The following is a 23,460-nucleotide window of genomic DNA, read 5'->3' on the forward strand; positions in this document are numbered from 1 at the left end:
TATACCTCCATACTTGAGCATTTCTGGTTGAATATCATCTATTAATGTGGCCTTTCCACATTTCAGGCTTTTGATGGCTTTTTCTACTTAAAGTTTGGATATGTATCCCTGACTGCATGCCTGATCAGTGTTTTTTACCACTGTGCTGTCATCACTGCTTGTTTCATTTAGCAATTTTTCGAATTACTCCATACTTCAAGGATATCTTTTTCTCCTGTTTTCATGTCACCTTTATCATCTCTAACTCCTTTTACAGCACTCTTTCCTCCATTCCTAAGCTTCTTCAACAACCTCCAGAATATTTTGCCACCTTCTTGATATATATTTTCTATATTCTTGCCAAAGTCCTCCCATGACTTTTGTTTAGGTAGTTTTACACACTGTTTGGCTTTCTTACATTTGTCTCTGTATTCTCTAAGAGAATAAGCTGATTTATTTGCCAGCAACTTTTGATATGCTTTATTCTTTTCCTCTACTGCCTCTTTAACTTCCGTCCATCATGGAGTTCTGATTTTTCTATCCTTGCAGACAACCTCACCACATGCCTCTCTGGCTGAATCTCCAAAGTTTGGTTCATGTTCTCAAACTCTTTCATTTTTTCTTGAATAATATTTGTGTATTTTAGTCTACAGTTCACATCTGAGAGCTGCTCAACTTTTATCGCTTTAAAACTTTTTTACATGTTCTCCTTTTCAGTATGAAATTCAATTTTATCCTGCTCAAGACTAAATGATGATCACTTCCAATTTCAAATCCTTTGTGATGAGTTTTGCCACCAAAACGTAATGTAAGCGTGGATGATAAGGGCGCTTCCAGTAAATCCGGGAATTTTTTTTGAGGGACGGCCAATGATATAAAAGCGGAGATTGAATGATGAAAAGGCTCTCTCTTACTTTTTATTGTTGTGGCAAGCTTCTCAAGAAGTCACAATCCCGTGAGGCAGTAGTTCTGGAGATCATGGGGAGTCTGCTAGCAGTATTACAAGATATCCTGCCATGAAATTCTTCGATGAATGTACCAATCCACGTGCATGCTGATTTGTAGCAGCCGACGAAGTTCCTTACATCAACAAAAAAATGCATTAAAGTTACAAGGAAGGAATCTGCAAGACAACAACCACTGGATAGTGCCCAATCACAGCCGTTGCACAATAAAAAGAAAGGAGCCAGCAGTATTCACCCTTAACCCTTTTGGATTCATGACTGTACAATGAAGTAGTGAGAGTGTAAGGAGATTGCTTTATGCTAATAGCCTAGATTGTGTGTATAGACGATAGATGTTGATTCTGTTTAACTAATGGTATAATGTGTTTGAAGAGGTCAGAAAGCCGAATGTCAGTTTGAATGTGTATAATAGAATACTGTAGACTTGAATGATGCTTGTGTTATATAATGCTTAGAATGTGTATAGTGTAATTTTGCCTTATATTGATTGTAATGAGAGTAAGGTTATGTGTGCTAAAATCCATCCACGTATTAATAAGTTGAGTGTGAATAATCTCTTTATCTAATGCTTTAAATGAATTGTTTTAATAAATGTGTGGAGAATCAGACATGTGATATGTCCTATTTCCTTTGTACATTAATTGTCTAAGTTAGAATAAATATGTTTGGTTTTGTTAATAGCTTGCCTAATCTTTGTTAGCCAATGCACTGTCTCATAAAAACAAATCAAACCTGTGATCTAAGTAAAGTAGCAGCCACAACTGAATAATTTGGAGGTGCTTGAGATATAATTGATTTAAGAGTTATTATACGTGTTTAGCTAAATTATTCTCTTGTACGTAAAGGAAAGATCGAAAATCTTTTACACGATCCTTAATGGTGCAGTCGTTAACAAAAATAAATTTTTAAGGATTAATACATTTGAATTAGAGCAACGCAGATTAAGGATCTGGTACTAACCAGAGGCTTTTTCTAAGTCTAGGGTAGTAGCACGTGTGAGACAATATTTTACGGCCTTGAAGGGGGGGGGGGGCTAATTAGATTATGAAAGGACTAAAGTAAAATAATAGTATTATACGTGAGTTAAGATTAGAACATATAGGAATTTTGTACAAGCTCAAACAACCATGAAAACTAATGAAATAAGAGGAAACACATAGAGTAAAGAAGTAAAGTAATAAACAATATATTAAACATAAAATATAAATTACAAAACATTACAAATACATTTACAACTGGTTAGGGATAGAATATAGGAGTGGGTTGATGGACATAGGATTCTTTATGATAGTCAAGCACGGTTTGTAAAGGGTGGTTTTGTTTTAGCAATCAACTTGCATTTTATGGTAAGGTAGAAATCATACAATGATATTCTTGGAGCAGATCTTAAGAACAGTGCTGGTGTTCATTCCCTTCAGGAATATTTACATACACTTTTAGCTTGGACAAACGATTGGGAGTATAGCTTTATTAATACATACAAGGTGTTTCATTTTAGAATGCAGAGATATAAAGCTGTGTATTAATGGAATTGTGCTTCAAGAAGTGGATGGGATTCTAGATCTACAGGATGATAGATAGCAGATCGAAGTTTAGAGGACACATAAGTGGTGCAAAGACTGCACATTGGATTACTGCTATGATAATGAGCATACTAACGTGTAAAGATAAGGAGGTAGTTATGCCACTGTATAAAGCACTGGTCAGACAATATGTGGATTATGCTCAGATCTGGTCACCTAGCTTTCACCATGATGCAGAAACACTGGAAAAGGTCCAGAGAAAAGTGACTTAAGGCAATATCAGGAGTGGAATGTTGGTTATAGAGAGAGAGAGAGAGGGGGGGGGTTAAAGGAATATAAATTATAGTTTAGTAGATAAAAGGAAAAGCGATAACATTATACAGATGTTTAAGTTAGTGAGAGGATTTTACTAGATTAATAGAGAGGGAATTATAAAAAAGAGTAGGTGAGGGGAAAAGAACAAGAGACCATCTCTGGAAATATATAAGGATGTAATGAAGAAGGATGTGAGAAGTATATCTTTTTACATATAAGTTGTGAGTGAATTAAACACATTACCAGAATGTGTTCTGAGTGCAGGGAGTGTTAAGATTCAATATAATAAATATGTTGCTGGTTGAGTGAACTTCCCGTGATCAGTCTGTTGACTTCAAGGTGGATTGGTGTGATAATAATAATAAATAGGTGAACCAATGGCATCGATTGCACACTCATATTAAAAATGAAGAGATTAGAAAGGACCACATTATTAACATTCAAGAATGTGTCAGCAGATCTAACCTAAAGTGATATGGCCACTTAAATAAAATGATTAAGGAAAGGTTAGCAAAACAGGTGTTTGATGCCAAGATGGCAGGAAAGAAACCCAGAGGAAGACCAATTGTTAAGTTGTGAATGAAGATATTTTGTATGTTTTAATACTTCATTCACATTTAACATAATCTACCATGTCATAAGCAAGACTTATTTGTCTTGCTTATGACATGGTAGACTTATTTGTCTTGCTTATAACAAATATTATTTGTTGTTAGCCTCTTGCTTGTAATATATTATTCATATAAATGCTTAGAGTTTTGTTTGTTATTAATTAATTATTTAATCTTAGCATATGTAATAATAATGAAAAGACTCTATATAAACATGTCATTCTTTTTATTTAGTTTATTCTGTAAAATTTATTATAAGAAACTATATATGTATATTATATGAATTATCTTTTATTTCTGTATGTAAGCGTGATTTTATCTTCTGATTGGATTTGATTGGCTGCTAAAGGAGAAACGGAGCTTGTTTTTAGTCAGCGCGTCTTTAGAACGTGGATAGGCAATGTATATGGAGAGAAGCCAGTAGATGTAAGCTGAACTGGCTAGAACCGGATTTTGGCAGGAAGAATGAACGGATTTTAATTGAAAAACGAAAGTAAAGAGAGGGGAGAAGCGTTCAGGACAGCAAGAAGGAAGTAACGGGTGGCAGAAAGGGGATTTGGAAATGTCGTAAATTGATTAAGAAAGGACCGGAAAATTAATAGGCAGTTCGGAATATTTCTACGGAATTCTAAAATTACGACGGATTCCAATTGTTTTGAGGAAGAATAGTGCAAAGCTGAATTTAATGCATAGAAGAAAATAAGGAATAAGTAGATTACCTGAAACAAGTGCGTCAAGACTTGTGAAACTCTATGTTTAATAATAGTGAAGTTAATATAGTGAAGATTTCTTTTGAATAGTGTTACTTCAAAGAATTAGTTAACTACAGTTTTAAGTGTGCCTATAGTACATCCAGTGTGTAAAAGATATAACCTGGTAAGAGCAGTCCTTTTTTATATTTCAGTGTGAAGAAATAAGAGTTAGCTCCGCCTGATATATCTTAACATTAACTGTGGCGTTCTACTAAAAATAGCCGAAGTATGGAGCTTTAAAGTGTTCCCCCCTCCCTTGAAATGATAACTGCCTCATAATTAAATTAAGTGTTTGTTGACTAAGAGAGGATTAGAGAATTCTACTTTAAGAATATTTACTGTAAGATTCTGTAACATTGAACTGTATGAACCATTTTTAATTATTTGGAAGAATGTAGAATTGACAGCTGGATGTCTGATGCCTAATGTTTTAAGTTTGTTATGAGTATTTGAACCATGTTGATTTGCATTATCTTATTTTCAAAGTTATACTTAATGTACATGTTATGTAACCCTGCATTAAATGTTTTGTTTTATTGATTCCAATTTGGCATTTGCCTGATTCTCTTTCATTGCACCGCTCATAAAGTTTATCGAACATTGCGGAAGCCTTAAGTGATAATATTAACCTCGACCTGTATAAAGTGAGATTGCAAAAGTTAGTTGATGATTGATTCCTCTGTATTATATAGACTAATCTGAATATAGGGTGGTGAAGGATAATATAAATTTCCTTATATTCGGATCAGTATCAATCAGCATCTAACAAAATAAAAACGGAATTTAAAGAAATAAAAATAGATCCAATTAACCAACATAAATGGATCAATTAGCAAGATGGACGACACAACACAATGCCTAGGTGGATTGATTCGGCAGAAGTGCCTTAGAATGTTAGATGTGACAGTATTGGAGTAATAGATGTGGAGTATTACTTGGGGAGCTGACAAGTAATAGATTGATTGAGGAAAATTGTTGATAGGAGATTCAGACTTAGGGATCTAGCAGTTTTAGCAGATAGGAAGTAGTTCAAGGTTATGCATTCATTTAGCATAACAAGATTTAATGGAGAGTGCTAAAGATGATATTAGAACTGTGGAATGTTTACTGTGAGAAAAGATCAAGAATTTGTGGACTGCAGAACTAGATGTGCAAAGGATTAAGGAGAAAGAGAGGGGTGATAACTTCTGAAGTGATCACATATAATAGAACAGATGGAATTTTCCATTTTATGAAGGTCTAGAAGAGAGAGAGAGAGAGAAAGAGAGAGCATTTGAAAAAGTTGAGAATGAGGGCAGTCAAGAAAAGAGTGAGAGCTAGATTTTTCTCTCATAGAATAGTGTGTGATTGGAATGGCTTGACTGTGGTGGTGAGAGTGATATGTGGTCTCACTCAATGATTCCCTGACTCCCTGAAGGTCTCTGGTAATAATAATAAAAATGATCAATAAATACTTCTTTTACAGTGCTCTTAACATTATTACCATTTCAGCTTAAGTTGATTTAGGTTCTAAAGTAAGATAGTTATATCTGTATTAAGATATTTATATTTAGTCACATGCCAATGAACAATTGCAATATGGCTTTTCTTATAACAGCTGAATGACTGCTGGCTTTAATTACAATTTCAATTATTACCTTATATAAGAGTTGTACTACCTTATATACGTGTTGTACTACCTTACCCCAGTCCTGAAGATATTTTCAGGCGCAAACTTTATTTGCTCACACTTGGATAAAGGATTAAACTAAATTTATTATAGTCTAAGTGAAAAATAAACTTTCAACATCTTTCTCTAAATCCAGAGTAATTTAATAAAAAGGTGGCACACCTTTTGGCAACTCCTATAGGTAAAGATGACCTCGCTATTGCTTCTGCCTGTATCTCCATCTCTGGGTCTGGCTCCCGCTGAAGAGACCTCAATAAAGGTCGAAACTAGTCTGGGTAGTGGCCCTTCCCTTAATGCATAACATTATACATATCTGCAAGGAGGTGTATTTTGCATTATGGGAGATACTGGGATAGGAGTGATGGTAGCTTGTTCCACCTTTGCTACGAGTTGCCCAGTGTTGTCCTACCTTACCCCAGTCCTGGAGATATTTTCAGGTGCAAACCTTGTTTGCTCACACTTGGATAAAGGATTAAACTAAATTTATTATAGTCTAACCAAGTGAAAAATAAACTTTCAACATCTTTCTCTAAATCCAGAGTAATTTAATAAAAAGGTGGCATACCTTTTGGCAACTCCTATAGGTAAAGATGACCTCACTATTGCTTCTGCCTGGTATCTCCACCTCTGGGTCTGGCTCCCACTGAAGAGACCTCAATAAAGGTCGATACTAGTCTGGGTAGTGGCCCTTCCCTTAATGCATAACATTATACATATCCGCAAGGAGATGTGTTCTGCATTATGGGAGATACTGGGATAGGAGTGATGGTATCTTGCTCCACCTTTGCTACGAGTTGACCAGTGTTGTACTACCTTACCCCCAGTCCTGAAGATATTTTCAGGTGCAAATTTTGTTTGCTCACACTTGGATAAAGGATTAAACTAAATTTATTATACCTTATAAAATTTTTTTTGTTTTTTTTGTTTTTATTCCGAATAACTTATATTAACTTTCTGCCTAACATCTATTTTTTTTTTTTTTTTTGGTAAAAATTCCTTGCATCACCCCTACACTTTTCATAAAACAATACTGATCCATAGTTTTTTTAGTATGCATTTCATTCTAGGAAAACCAAGACATTCTTTATAGTTTTTTTGACAGTGCACAATTATACTTCAAACCAAACTAAAAGTAAAATACCACAAAGACATGTTTTTTTTGTTTTTTTTTAAATTTCTAAATTAGAAATACAAAAGTTTGTCGTCGTCATCAAATTACTGACATGTATTCTCCAGGGGTGAACAGGATATTATGATAGTATACTATATGAAAATGTTACATCATTACTAACTTCCAAGTGACATTTTTTCTCCAAATTAATGTTATTTGTCAAGACTCCAACATCAGATCTTATACTACTCTCTTCAAAGGCCACTTACATCTTGGTCTTCCTCTGGGTCTTTTTGGTTAATCTGTCCTCTCCCATTCTGCTTAATGGGAGAGGACAGATTAAACACCCCTGATTGCTAAAATGTCAAGTTCTTTCCTAATATCTTCAACCTATGTTATGAAAGTCAAAAACCAAATTGTATTAAAAAAAAAAAAACCAAATGGTATCACCTTAAACCAAAATATAGAATGATGGTACAACATGACAGAATTTCATGCCTGCTGGGGAGTTGCCAGTTTAAACAAGGCCCCCCCCCCCGTTGTTTTTGTCAGGGCAAAGTGAAAAGTCAGCTACTGGAACAAATCTTAAAATGCACACCCCCAACTCAACATCACCAAGGTTCAAGATCTGAGGAATTGAATAAGTACCAGATCGACATAAGAGGGGTGACTGAAACAAAAAAGGCAAAAACTGGTGAGACCTTTCTGAGCAATAAATCTCATCTCATCTTCCTTTTTCCCTCTTTCACCTTGCAGTGTCAAGGATTGATTAATCATTGGACCTCAACTGTTCACAGGATAAGGTGGTCAGCCCTACGCCCCGGTGTATCCTATGTCCACAGTGGTGTTGAGTTCTCAAGGTCAGTTTGCCTGCTTTGAGGGATAAAAAAACCCAGATAAACTGAGGGAAAAAACCCTATCCACACCCAAGACTGGCTGACTTGCCTATGGCTGAGGAAGATTCTTCAGCTCTCCACGTCACCGACATGAATCGAACCTCAGCCATCCCTTCCCCAGGTATATGGTTGCAAAGCGCACCGCAACTAGGCTAACCACGCAGACTGAGCAATAAATACAAAATGTTATATTCAGGCAATGACAATCAAGGAAAAGGAGTAGCCATAGTATTCAACACTAAATACGAGGCTAATCTTCTTGAATGGCAGGCAGGCTCTAGTAAAGTGATGTGGGCAAATATGAGAATGAGGAACTGAACAATGAGACCTTTGTGCCTATGGTCCCGCAGAAGGTTCTACTAAGGTAGAAATGGAGGAATTTTTTGAAGATTTAGAGAAAGCAACTGACACAATGAAAAAGGAAATGTTGGTCCTTGTTGGGGATCTAAATAGCAGAGTAGGAAATGATTGTCAGACATACAAAAATATTTTGGGAAAATTTGGAGAAAAGAGCAAAGCTAATGATAATGGCAAATACCTGTTGGATTTCAGCTCAGGACATGAATTGGTTATTACTAACACCATGTTCCAACATAAAAATGTGCACAAAATCACATGGAGAGAAGAGGCAAGGAATAAGAAAAGTCTCGTTGACTATGATATTGTTGATAGTGAGGTTTTCTCCCTGGTGCAGGACAGCAGAATGTACAGACGATTTGAAATTGAAAGTGATCACCATTTAGTCTTGAACAGGATAAAATTGAATTTCATATTGAAAAGAAAAACATATAAGGAAGTACTAAAGTGAATAAAAGTTGAGCAGCTCTCAGATGTGGACTGTAGACTAACACAAACATTATTCAAGAAAAAATGAAAGAGTTTGAGAACAGGAACCAAACCTTCTAGATTCAGCGACAAGCCCTGAAGAAAACATTGATTCAGCCAGACAGGCATGTGGTGAGGTTGTCTGCAAGGATAGAAAAATCAGAACTGCACAATGTTCTGATTTTTGTAGAAAAGAAGAAAGAATATCAAAAGTTCACAGCAAATAAATCAGTTTGTGCTCATAGCGAATATGTCTGTACACAAAAATATAGAAAAGCTAAACACTGTGTAAAACTAGCTAAATTTCTTAGAACTTAGCCAGTTCTAAGAAATTTAAATACCAATCCTTGTTACATTTCCATGATTTTTCAACCATGTGTCTTAAAGCAAAAATGTGATCGTGACAACTTCTATTTGGTCTGAATTCAAGGTTTCTTAAAATTTTTCTTACATGTTTCTGTAGGACACTTGCATAAATCTTACCAGGGACACTCAGTAGGTAAATACCTCGTAATTCTCACATTCAGTTTTATTTCTCATTCTAAGATGGGCACTATGAGAGACCTACTCCAATCAAACCAAAATTTGTCCCTCTAATGTCTACAGAATTATACAGCATAGTCACTGTGAAACTTTTTATGCCTCCATATTTGAGAATTTCTGGTCAAATATCATCTACTCTAGCTGCCATTCTACATTTCTTTAACTTCAAGTATTGATATGTATTCCTGATTGCATTCCTGTGAAGTCCCACCACCAAGATGTCACTGCTTTTTTCATTTAGCAACCTTTCAAAGTAATTACTCGACATATCAAGAATATCTTTATATTCATTTAGACTACTCATATTTGGTCTTCATATACTGTAATAAACACAAAAACTTATTCTGATTATAAGACCATCGGTTTAATACACATATGTACAAATCTTACCCTTAAATTTTTTTGTGTTTATTATATTTATATTCAGTTTTCATGTCGCCTATAAAGGTGACATTTCTAAGTTTATTCCATAGACTCCAGAATATTTTGAGACCTTCCTGATATTTATTTTCTATGTCCTTACCAAAGTCTTCCCATGACTTTTGTTTAGCTAGTTTTACACAGTGCTTTGTTTTCTTGCATTTTTGTTTGTATTCTCTAACAGTACAAGCTGACCTGTTTGCTGGGAACTTTCAATATGCTTTTTTCTTTTCCTTCCTATGCCTCTTAACTTCTTAATTGTGCCACAGATATTTGATTTTTATATCCATGCAGACAACTTCACCATATGCTACAGTATTGCTACTAAAAATTTAAAAGTGATCAACAATATATGACCACTGCTTTGTATCCCCCCCCCCACCAGAAAGTGTCCTGTGCCCCACACTTTGAAAGCTACTGCATTAAGGGATTAAAGTTAGGGTACCCACAAAAAAAATCATAGTTTTTGAGGTAAAAATAAGAAAACAAATTTTTTTTTTTTTTGTTTTTAGAAAGTTTATATACTAATGAATATATTCCATAATTTTCATACTCAAAAACTTCCTACATTTTGAGTTATCATATTTATCATTTAAATGCTCATTAAATATGCAAAAACTTTAAATTGTTATAACTTTGCTTGTAATTGGCTTGTAATTGTCAGAATTAAAAAATTTTAAAAGTAAATTATGTAGATTTAAAAGCTCTATAACATCAGTTTCGTAAGTAAAATCAATTGTGAGAAGAAATTTTATTGGTTCTTGCTACCATTGGTATATTGTAAGCTACTTTGAAATAAGCCAATCAGAGCAAAGCTTACAACACCAAAACCAGAAGCAATACGGCCGCCACTAACTCATGTGTTTAAGAGTGTTTTCAAAGCTTTGTCTTCAGTCTGAGATGTATTATAAAAATTAAGTTTTAATATAACATTTAGAGACAGTTGTAGGTGTCCTCCCGCGATGAGTCTTCGGACTCCTTGGAGGTGTTAGGAATAATAATAATAATAATAATAATAATAATAATATATAAATATGCCTAAAAGAAGAGAAGAAATAGCATATATGATGCACTGATAACTTTTAATGGTGGTGATCTAGGAAGATTACCAGTATTTGAAAGATTGGGACTAAAAATAGGAAAAATGTTTACAAACATTTCAGATATTTGATAAACAGAGATGCTTTAAAGCAAATAAAAGCTGCCTCAGAAAAAGAAAAATTAAAAAAAAAAAAAAAGCAAAAATCAATGAATATGTTATTTAAAACACCTGTTGATAACACATATATTGCTGGTGGCTTTTAAATATTTATAGAATAATAATAAGAAAGTATAGTTATAAACTTTAAATTGATTTTTCTCTGGTTTTTAAATTATTTTAAATATATTATAAATAAATTATTTAAATTGATTTTTTAAATTGATATGTATTTTCATTTTTATTTTTTAAGTTTAATAATTTTTTTCCAATTCCATGGCACACTCTCCCTATAAATATCCCTAGAAAATTTTAGTAGTAGTGAATAGAACTTATAAGGTGGCAGCTACCAGCCTGGCAAACCAAGGTGGTGTCTCTTTGCAAAGAGAAGAAAAGAAGGTGCACATTGGAATGGATACAATATCGGGAAATAAGGACGCTTCAAGGGCTGATATTCCTCCCGATCAAACCTCTAAAAGCGACTTAAAACAAGCTATAAACAAACTGAAAATGAAAGATCATCAGGGAATCAAAATTGCAACATGGAATGTGAGAACAATGAACAGATGTGGAAAATTAGAAAATCTCAAACAAGAAACGGACAAAGGAAAAATTGATATCATAGGGCTCTCTGTGAAGTCAGATGGGAAGGAATAGATGCTTTTTATAGTGCTGAAGTAAGAGTAATTTACTCAGGTGGAGAAAAAGAGTTGCACTTGTTTTTAATAAAAGAACAGCGAAGAGCATCATTAGCATAAAATGTCTGAATGACAGGATTATGGTGGCAAAACTGAAGGCTGAACCAGTGGACATAACAATAATGCAGGTATATATGCCAACAAGTGACCATTCAGATGAGGAAATATATGAACAATTACAAGAAATAATTAAGGAAGAAAAAATAAAAGACTATGATTATAATGGGAGACTGGAATGGAGTTGTGGGAGAAGAAGAGGATGGGAGTGTAGTAGGAAGATATGGACTAGATAATAGAAATGAGAAAGGGGAAAGGTTAGTGCAATTCTGTAAAGAAAATAAGCCAATAATTACGAATACTTGGTTTAAAAAATCTAAGAGAAGACTATACACATGGAAAAAGCCAGGAGATACGGAAAGGTATCAAACTGATTACATTATTACATTATAGTAAAGCAAAGATACAAGAATAGTGTAAAAAATGCATGCACGTATCCTGGAGCTAATATTTACTCTGACCACAACCTAATATTCACATAAATAATTGTGCAACTAAAGAAAATAAAAGAAGCTATGAAAAGGAAAAAATGGAACTTAGAGAAATTAAAAAATACCAAGGAATTTGGAAATAGATTGGAGAAAGAATTAGAGGAAACAAATTTTGTCAAAACTGAAGATCCAGAAAAGAAATGGGAACAAGTTAAAGAGAAAATAAAGAAGATTGCAGAAGAAGAAATTGGATATGTAAGAGCTAAAAGAATAAAAAAACTTGGATAACTAATGAGATGATTTCTCTAATGGAAGAAAGAAGAAAATGGAAAAATAAAGACACCCCAGAAGGGAAAATACAATACAGAACCTTGAATGACAAATTGAGAAGGGAAGCAGAAAGAAGTAGAGAAGATTGTATTAAAAAACAATGTGAAGAAATGGAAAATTATGAGAGTGGGAAGGTATGATCTTTTGTATGAAAAAGCAAGAAGCATGAATCACAAGAGAAATAGAATTCGAGCTAGAGGCATAGAAAATAAGAATGGAGAAATCATAATGAAGAAGATAAAATCCTAATGAGATGGATGGAATATATTGAAGATCTATACGACAAGGAAAATAGACCAAATGAGTTGCCATTAGAAGATATAAAGAAAGTAAATGAAGATGATCTAGCCCCAGAGATTTTGAAGACAGAAGTAGAAATGGCCATTAAAGAACTAAAATGTGAAAAGGCAGCAGGAATAGATGAAATACCTGCAGAATTCCTGAAACAACTTCAGAGAAAGGAACTGAAGAAATAACCAAAATAATAAATTTAATTTATAACAAAGGAGAATTACCAAAAGATTTTATGACCTTAATATTTATACCTATACCAAAGAAAAATAATGCAGTGAACTGCAAGGATTTTAGAACAATGAGCCTCATTTCCCATACATCAAAAATAACTTATGAGAATCTTAACATGAAGAATTGCATCTAAGGTGGAAAAATTTCTTGGAGAAGATCAGTTTGGTTTTGGGAAGAGTAGGGGAAAACAAGAGATGCAATTGGACTGTTAAGAAAAGTAAGTAAAAGAAGTCTAGAAGTGAATAAAGAAGTTAATATCTGTTATATAGATTTTGAAAAAGCTTTTGACTGTGTAAAATGGGATAAGATGGTGGAAGTAATGGAAAAGATTGGTATAGATTGGAAAGACAGAAGGCTAATTATTTCACTATATATGGGACAAACTGCCATGGTGAGAGACATATATGGTACAACAGAACCAGGTATCATTGGACGAGGAGTAAGACAAGGCTGTTCTCTGTCACCAATTTTGTTTTTTTACATGTATTCTGAAGCAATGTTAAAAGAAGCACTGAAGAATTCAGAAGAAGAAATAAAGATTGGAGGTAGACAGATAATTGCAATAAGATATGCAGACGACGAGGCATTATTATCAAATACTGAAACAGGACTACATCTGTTGACCAGATTACTGGAATTCTGTATCAATTATGGAATGAAAATAGCAAGGAAAGAGGCAAATATGGATATCAGAATAAAGGGGGAAAAATTGAATCAAGTAAAGACATTTAAATATCTAGGAAGTGTTATTAGGAGTGATGGAAGATGTAAAAGTGACATAAAAGCAAGAATAGCGATGGGAAGAGATGCCTTTAATAGAAAATGGTATTTATTTAGAAGCAAAATGGATAGAAACCTAAAAAAAAGACTAATAAAATGTTATGTGTGGAGTGTTGCCCTCTATGCAGCTGAAACTTGGACATTGAAGAAAGAAGAAATTAAGATTTTGGAAAGTTTTGAGATGTGAATTTGGAGAAGGATGGAAAAAATCAAATGGATAGATAAAATGACTAATGAAGAGGTCTTAAAAAGAGTAGAAGAAGAAAGAAGTCTGTTAAGGAGGATAAAATGAAGAAAGGGAAACTGGATCGGACATATTCTGAGAGGGAATGGAATCATCAGGGATGCCATCGAAGGAAAAATAGACAAAAAAGACCCAGAGGAAGAGTAAGGAAAACAATGCTAGATAACATACTGAATAGAGACAGGTACACAACCTTGAAAGAGAAGGTTCAGAACAGAAGAGAGTGGAAGAAAAGTTTTTGCTCCTAAAAGAAGAACCTGCTCAATTGCAGGTTCACTCAAGAAGAAGGTACACTCGATCCTTAAGGTCCTAGGCTAATATATGGGACCACAGGAAATGTCTGTTATATTAGTGGATAGTTTGATATAGTAAATTTCTTTTAGTACTGCATTGTATCTAGAGGACAGCAGTCAGGACTTTTTCATTAGTTCATTATAAGTGAGTTTGCTATAGTAGTGTTTTCTGTAATTAAAGTTGCTTATATTCTGCACATAGTTCATTCAGATTAGCATGGTAGTAGAAATCTGGGTTTTAAGGAGGAAACACTTCCACTTCAACATGAAACTTAATAACTCATCTTCACTTGTCAAGCTTTTGCATCCTAAATAGGATGCAGCAAACCCAGGTCTTTCCAAAAGATACATATCCAATTAACTGCACTGTAAAATCTCTTGCATAATTAAATTTTTTTTTTGCATTCGTTTTTACAGAGTTTTCTGAATATTTTGAATTTGGAAAATTATATTGTACTAAAATGAGTAAATAATTCTGCTGTAAAAGTGCATAAAATATCAATGTAAGTTGATCTGTGTGTAAAACAGTGAGTAAGGGATTAGCCCAGATTATCACAATGACAAAGCAACAAGAGGTCGCAAGGTCATACGATGTTAGAAAAAGGCACCAAGAATGGAGGGAACAAGAATGATCATCACGGTAGTGCTAATCCCGAGAACTACTTCATAAAGAACAAAGGACTGGGGTTTGTATAAAGGAGGACTGAGACAAACTAGAGGAGACTTTTTTCACTTTTGGGGCTTTCTGCTTTTTCCCTTTTGATTTTCGTCTCCAGAGAGTAGGTTCCCAGTGCTGTCCAGTTCCGAGGACATGCTTCCGACGTGGATTTAGGAGAGGCCGTATTTCCCGATGATGGTTCCGAGGAAGCAAGGACATGCTACGAGAGCATAGGTTATCCGCAGACTTCGTGGTGATTATGTATTCAATTCTCCAGCAAGTTCCCAATGGAAATTCCAACAAAAGCTTTCCCGGAAACTTCTGTATTAGTACCGCCAGAATCGTCCAAGTAGCCATAATCACCCAGGAACAGGATGCAATGTCGAATCGATCCAACTAATTGGACTGTCTATCCAATGGTTTATGTAAGTAAACACCGTTTTGTTAATATCAAGGGCTTACAAATCGATATTGTATATGTGCTTATAGGGAATTGTATATAACTAAGAGGTAGTTAAGTCAATGTTTTTAAAGGAAGTTGAAATGTTAACGTGTTGGTTTAACGAATGAATATGTGCTTAGTTGTGATTAGGAAACTACTATTTGATTAAGTTAGTTGATATTAAATTGAGGTAACTCAGCAATGAGTGTATTTAAAGATTGAATGTAAATATTGCCTTCTTAGTAAGTGAAACGGTTTATTGAGATTACTTCTCCTATGTGTATGTGTACTGTATTTTTTTGCTTAGAATAAAATGTTTTGTAACTACCTCTTGTTCTCTAGCCAATGCACTATCTTAAAAAATATTAATGAACCTGAGTGCATATTAAATTTTGGTTAGCCACGACTTGCACTTGAATGTAAATATTGCCTTCTTAATAAGTGAAATGGCTTATTGAGATTACTTCTCCTATGTGTATTGTATTTTTTTGCTTAGAATAAAATGCATTATCTTCAAAAAAATTAGCAAACCTGAGTGCATATTAAATTTTGGTTAGCCACAACTTGCATTAAGATAAATTTGTGAAAATTTATCTTAATGCAGTCGATAAAAGAATAAATTTTTTCTGATTGATTTGTGAGAAAGTTGGTGAACTGCATATATTAAATAGGCTGACAACTTTAGGTCTGTTTAATGACAGGGGGAACAAAAATTAGACCTGGTAGGATTGATTGGTAAGAGAGTTAATGTCTTATCTGTGAGTTGATAATAGAAGTTAAGGCACAGTAAAACAGTACCACTAAAAGGGGGTAGTACAAAGGCATAGTCGACGACGACAAGTTTACAAATATATATATATATATATATATATATATATTATTATAATATCACAGATGATATAAATTTTACAATGGCACATTTTTATAGCATTATTGTGTTTTATGAAAGAAAGTTGTTACTAGGACAGCAATATTAAAAAAACACAACAATATTTTTCAGCAGCTGGCTTAAAGTCGTAAGTTTAGTGAAAACAAAGTACATACAATTCTTTTGTGTATGAAAATGTCAGTTATATACTCAGACAACAAACTAGTTAGATGAGTGGATAATGTGTGTGTTCTCCAAACAACATGCTGTCTACTCAAATCCTGCTGGGCCACCAAGGATGTTTGTGAGCTAAATCTTCAAGTTGTGGATGAATTTCATTGATCCTGTGAAACCATCATCCTATTTATGTGAGGCATGAAGTGCTTGAAAAAATTTAATGCTTGGTATTATTTCTGGGAAAACTCCCATCCATTACTCCTCTTAAAAACTATTATTTTTACAGCTATTTTGCCTGTTTTTGTTTAGGAGTGCAAAGGGGTACTCTAAACAAAAGCAGGCAAAATAGCCATAAAAATAATAATTTAATGCTTGGTTGCTAAGAGCAGGATGCTGAATTATTTAATCCTTGGTCCATACTGGTGCGAAATGTACAATACATAACCTACCCCTTGTGGCTGAGATACACAATAATTTACTTAAGTTAATGCATTTGTCATAATTTAAAGCTACAGTGGAAAAAAATAAAATAGAATTTTCTTACCTCACCAACATATTCCATCACAAATTCTCCTTTTCTGATCTTTTTTAATGTTTTAACTCCCCATCCTCTTCCATCATCTGTTTTAAAAATTGCTAACTCAATCTGAAAATATGTATATTATTTTTCAGAGAAAGATGAACACACAAAAAAAAAAAAAATGTCAACTTACTCCATTTTAGCTATGGTTAAATAAAAACATTATATAAATGAACTGAAATTCCTTGCTAAACTTTGCTGCATTCACTTGTTATCTTTATCACTCTCTAAATTCTGATAATCCTTATGAAAATAATATATTGTTATAGAAAATTATGAAGGGCAATTACTATGTTGAGAAAATATGGTGTAGATCAGCGCTTCCCAAACTGTGAGCTGCAAGCTCCTTGGGGGCCATAGGTTTTGTTGAGGGGGGGGTGAAATAATGAAAACCAATTTAAAATGTTTTAAGACCGTTTTTTTTATATCTTAAAAGAAACATATTTAATTTTTATTTATTATTTCTTTTTTGTTATTTTTTATATTTTAATGGAAAAAAATCCCACATTGGTGTGGGTTCGCAAGATTTTGCTTCCTGCGTATTTCAGTGCTTAATGAATATTAGTAAATATATGCTTATTCATATAAGTTTCATTTCAAAGCAGAAATCTACGAATTGCAGTTTCAGATATTTCACCTGATACTGGTGTAGCAGTATTGAAACACATCCATCACTACTAATCGTTTTACGTTTCATGTGCTTGTGCTGCAAATGTACAATAGCAATATATCTATCTATATAAAAATGAGATAATGTGCCATGTCAAATGTGTACGTAAGATGCTAAAAATGTAATATTCGCATTTGATTTTTGCAATATTCGCTGTGTATGTTTTGTATTGAATATAAATACAATAAATATTATAATAATATATGTCTGTATTACGATTTTTTTTCGGGGGGGGTGAAATATTTTAATTTTTCCAAAGGGGGCCAGAAGTTTGGAAGCACTGGTGTAGATGATTAACCATCAAAACGGCCACACAGGTTAAAATATATCAAAAATATATAGTTTGTATCCATATTATTTTTATAATATCTAAAAGTTATATTGACTTTAATGAGCACTTTGTGTCCATGTAATTATGGATGTGTATACCCATCAAGGCCAGTATGCATATCTCTTCTGAACATTTGAGAGGATATCAAAAGAATCTTTAATAGAATGGGTATCAATAACTTTCTGATCCAGTTTGAGACAATTTTACTCAAAATCTGTGCTCCAAAATTAGTACCCAACCAGTATCATATGTCTAAGTAATGCATGAAAGCACAAAAAAGCCATCAACTGTAATCCCATAGTCCTTACCCCCTCCACACTTCTCCTAAACACAATGGAAAAGATTATCAACAACCAACTTTTTAACTACCCAGAGTCCCAACAATTAATAAGAGCATTTGAGTAGCTTTCACGCAGAAATCTACTTACCAAGTTACAATATTATGGTCCATCTTAACCTCAAAGTTTTGGCAATGACAAACTCCATTCTTCTTCTTGAATGACAGCTTAATACAGTTACACTCCAAGTTAAGTAACACGTGACTTATGTAAATTCGCAGTTACGTAATAAATCTACACGCGCGCACGTGTGTGTGTGTGTGAACATGTTTGCAGCTTTGTGCAGGTGTGTCTTTGACAGCCTTATTGCAGTACAGTAGAAGATGCCTCGCAGGTTAGCTGTCACTTGTTATCACCGCTAGTTTCGTTGTTTTTTTTACCCTTAAAATGGAATGCAAACGCAAAACCGAATGCACTGGTAATAAATCTAAAAAACGAAGGTCTGCAATTACTTCAGAAGAAAAGTTGAAGATTTCAGTTTGTTTTTATATTATGTATTTTCCATACTTTATATTTACAATATGTATATTATTCAAATACAACTGATAATTTTTTTATAATTGAATTCTTTTTTCATCACCCAAAAAATGAAAAATATTAAAAATGGAAAATATCTGATTAATGGCAAAAAATGTAATGTAAGACAGCAGTATGAGTAGCCATCGAACATTTTATTGTATGTATGTAATTTACAAATTCGACTTACGTAAAGGTTTACGGAACACATTACTTATGTAACTCGGGGTGTAACTGTACTTAAAAATATGTCTCCTGCCTATGACATCAGAAGTCTCGACTCTCTTGTCATCATGCAGATTACTTCTCTTGGAAAAACAAACCATATAGAGAGAAAGTACTGCAATGTGTTCTATCCATTCACCTCTCCTGGTCAATTTTTATAGAGTTTAGGAAAGTATGCTCTTAATACAGACCAACTTAACTGCTGACCTAGATATATTGATGATGCATTGGAAGTCTGGCCTCATAGCCTAGAAACATGCCTCATCCGCTTCAATATTTGACATTCAAGTATCCATTTTACAATGGAAAGAGATTAACAATAGTGTGGTATTTTTTTTTTTATACACCTTAAACATTTTCCAAATGGGAATCTTTCTTTTATACTATAAAGAAAAACTTACGGAGACAAGAACATGCACAAACTTTTCCAACATTCTCTATCTTAGCAATATAGTCAGGAATTGAAAAATTTTGCATTAGCAATTATGTCACTAGTCATTTAACATATCAGAGGTTCCTGAATATCATAGCTGTGTGCTCAATGGACTTGGTCAACTTAAACGCTCATGCTAATGATATGGCTAAGTTTTATCCTGTTTAACTAGTGATGCCAAAGCCAAAATCCCTCCCCAACTCAGTAAAATTCATCTGCTGTCTCTATCGCTCTCCCAATACCACCAACCACTCTGAGCTCTTTAATTTCCTCTTCTAAAAAGTTGATTTCCTCCAGTCCCACTATCCTAATAGTGAAATCATCTTCCTAGGTGATTTTAATGTCCATAACACCAACTGGCTTTCCTCTTCCAGTTGTACAGATCCTGCAGGCAGAGACACTGAAATATTTGCCATCACCAACAACTTTACACAAATAGTTTACAAGCCAACCAGAATACCAGATAACCCAAATCACTCCCCAAATACCCTAGATCTCTGGGTAATGGATCTCTCCCCAAATATCCTAGATCTCTGGGTCGTGGTCAGAATTACCCCCTGGGTAATTCTGGCCACGACCTAGTGCTCATCTCTTGTCCCATGCAACAATGCTTACACAGTCACACCTGCACAAGAGTAGTCTGGCATTATAACAGTGCCAAATGGGACAGCCTGAGAGACTACTATGCTTCATTCCCTTGGTTGGACTATTGTTTGCAGTCATCTAATCCAAACATATGCACTGAACACATCACTAAAGTAATCCTCACTGGCATGATAACATACATTCCCCACACCACTCTGAACTGCCGTCCCCTATCCAAACCCTGGTTCTCCAAAAGATGTGCCAAGGCTGTACAAATGAAAAACCAGGCATGCCACAACTGGCTCAAATTAAGAACTCCGTCCTCCTTCAGTGCCTATACTGAAGCCCGAAACAGATGCAAAAAAATTATCAATGATTCCAAAACAGAATTTGAATGGGCAAAAAGCAGGAAACTTGAAGCCTGTCCTAGCGGCAGCCAAACCAAAAGACACTGGTTTGTTGCCAAAGCAACTGGTCGCAACTTTTGCCCTACACTACTCCCACTCCTATCATACCCAGATGGCTCAACTGCAACATCACCCACAGAAAAAGCTAATCTCCTGGCTTCACACTTTGCCTGCAATGCACGCATGACTGACAATGGTATATGCCCCCCCCCCCCCCCTAGTCATTCCAACTGCCCAACATACAATATCCCCTGTATCCTTTTGCCAGAAGAGATCATAAACCTGTTGTCAAAATTAGATAAAAAAAAAAAAAAAAAAAAAAGCCCCTGGCCCTGATGGCATTCCTCCAATTGTCCTGAAGGTCTGTGCAGCAGAGCCGACTCCTATCCTATGCCATCCATACACACTATCTTCTATCTTACTCCACTGGTATATATCCCAAAGCCTGGAAATTGGCCTATATTCAACCAATTCCCAAAAAAGGGAGACAAATCGCTGCCATCTAACTACCGCCCTATTTCACTCGCCTCAATCCTATCTAAAGTGATGGAGAAAATCATCAATTCTCAACTACTACTCTACCTTGAAGGTATCCAGCTATTAAGTGACCACCAGTACGGATACCGCCGATGCCGATTAACAGGTGACCTGCTCTCACATATATCACCCATCTCTGGACATATACCATGGAAAAATTTGGCAAATCCTAAGTAGTTGCACTCGATATCTCTAATGCCTTTGACAGGGTCTGGCACAAAGGCCAACTAAGCAAACTTTCATCATTTGGACTGTCTCAGGACTTCTGCAGATGGATTGCCAGCTTCCTGTCTGGAAGGATAGGGAACCATCTACCATTACACTATGTGTAATGGTAGATGGTTCCCTATCCTTCCACTATTCAACTAATGCGGGGTCCCACAAGGTTCAGTTCTCTCACCAACCCTATTCCTTCTATACATCAATGACCTACTTCAGTTGACCTCCAACCCCAATACACAGTTTTGCAGATGACAGCACATTGCACTCCTCCCTTTCATTTGATAAACCTTAAACTACACAACATCAACCACAACTTCCCTTAACGCAGACCTCCAAAACATACTCCGATGGGGCTCAGATTAACCTCATCAACTTCAACACTAGTAAAACCCAGTTCTGTCTTATTTCCCACAAAAAAGAACCATTTTCCCCCAGTATTATTTTTGATAACACTCAAATCCCCAAACAAGATGAAATTTCTCTTCTCAGAATTACCATGACATCAGGCCTCTCCTGGCATAAACACATCACAACCATTGCATCATCAGCTTCCAAAAAACTAGGCTTTCTCTTTTGCTCAAGACGTTACTTCACTTCAAAACAGCTGTTAACCTTATACAAATCGCAAATCTGCCCAGCCATTGAATACTGTTCTCACATTTGGAGTGGGGCTCATAAAAGCTCCCTCAAAATAAATGCTTGACTCAATACAGAGGAGAGCAATTAAACTGATAAATGATCCATCTCTTACCGACTCACTCCACCCACTTTCACATAAACGTTTAGTCTCTGCAATTTGTAGAGACTGCAAATATTTTCATGGAAAATGCTCATCTGAAACAACATCAATAATTCCCCCACTCTGTACTAAACCCATTGGAACACGTATGCCACCTCCCAACATCCCTTCACAGTACACCTTGAAACCCACAAAACAAGTTTCTTTTCCTCCTCCTTCATCCTTGCTACTGCTGTACTGTGGAACAGTCTTCCCCCTGAGGTATTTCCCAAGGAATACAATATACAGGCTTTCAAATTGAATGTTAACAAGTTCCTCCTTTTCCATTCCACTACCCATATATGGTTTTAAAGTACTATAGGTTGATCAGCCAACCTCTCATATATGGGCCCAACATAAAAAAACACTTATATTGTGTTTACCAGCCTATGAGATGTGAAGAAAAACTCGTGCATTTTATTAGTGATATAAATGAGCATTTATTGTTATTTATTTATTTATTAATGATTCATGATCATTTTCACATATTTTTGGTTCTAATGCTTTATAGTATGTCTTGAATCACTTCTATAGAAAATTTCTTCTGTGCCTTTATAAACAAACGTTGAGAGTAAAACATTTGAAATCAACATAAAACCTCTCAATGAAATAAACCTTTAGGTCTATACATATATTTAACTATTAGCGAATTTTCTCAATTCTTGGCTCTGTAACTGTCAAATGGAGAAGGTCAGTGATATCGTATGACATGGTGGCAAATGAGAAAACATTAAAAAAACATTTAGGTGATGCTTTTAGAATCAATTATGTGGAAAATATAAAAAATCTGCAATATTTCTTTACAAGATTTAATATCCACAATGATGGGTTCAAATTTTGCATATTCCATTACTGGTTATACAAAATAAGCCAACTACCAATATCTGTAATTGGTTTCTTTCTATTTTATACTACTAAAAAAAAAAAAAGTAATTAATAATAATTATACATGAATAAATCAGGGTTGAAATAAATCTCCGAAGAACAAATCCCTTTTGATCCCTCAGAATTATTTCAGAGTAGAATGATCTATTTTTTGTAAATATATTTTTATCCTAGTGAAACAACTGATGTTTAATTTCAGTTCCAGGATATCTATCTTTGAGGATTTGATCCAAAGAAGCAAAAAATTTTTTATCATTCTGGTTCGAAGCAAAAAAATTTCTATTATGTATTTCAAGCAAATTAAATTATCAGTATTTTTTTTCCTTGTTATTTTTTCATTATCATAATTTTTAAATTAATACTGAATAGTCAATATATATATATGTATATTATTTTATTTTTTATTTTTTTCAAATAGAACATTATTTTATGGAGTGAAATTTTTTTTTTTTTTGCTCCAACCCAGAAATATATCTTCAGAGGAGCAAATAAATTGTTCCAATCTGGATAGCAATCCAGATAGATAAAAAATTTACAATAACAGAAAATTTTCTATCTGGGATTATTAATTTGTGCAATTAAAAAGTTTCTTTTGAATGGTTCTGAGAGGGGCATTTTATTTTGGTTCAAAATCATTTCAACC

The 23,460-nt window shown here is 34.4% G+C and overlaps 1 protein-coding gene across 2 annotated transcripts in view; it reads right to left on the reverse strand.

Annotated features, from left to right (window-relative positions):
• Su(var)3-9 (Suppressor of variegation 3-9) overlaps positions 1–23,460 on the reverse strand; it is a 230,416-nt gene that overhangs the window by 62,909 nt on the left and 144,047 nt on the right. For both annotated transcript variants that reach the window (XM_090391165.1, XM_090391173.1), the window contains exon 9: positions 16,855–16,956. In XM_090391165.1, the coding sequence (XP_090247291.1) occupies positions 16,855–16,956 (102 nt within the window). The remainder of the gene's footprint in view (positions 1–16,854; positions 16,957–23,460) is intronic.

The sequence above is a fragment of the Typopeltis vanoorti genome, chromosome 1 (genome assembly GCF_054136105.1).
Source record: "Typopeltis vanoorti isolate ZY-2024b chromosome 1, IOZ_Tvanoo_1.0, whole genome shotgun sequence".
Taxonomy (NCBI): Eukaryota; Metazoa; Arthropoda; class Arachnida; order Uropygi; family Thelyphonidae; genus Typopeltis; species Typopeltis vanoorti.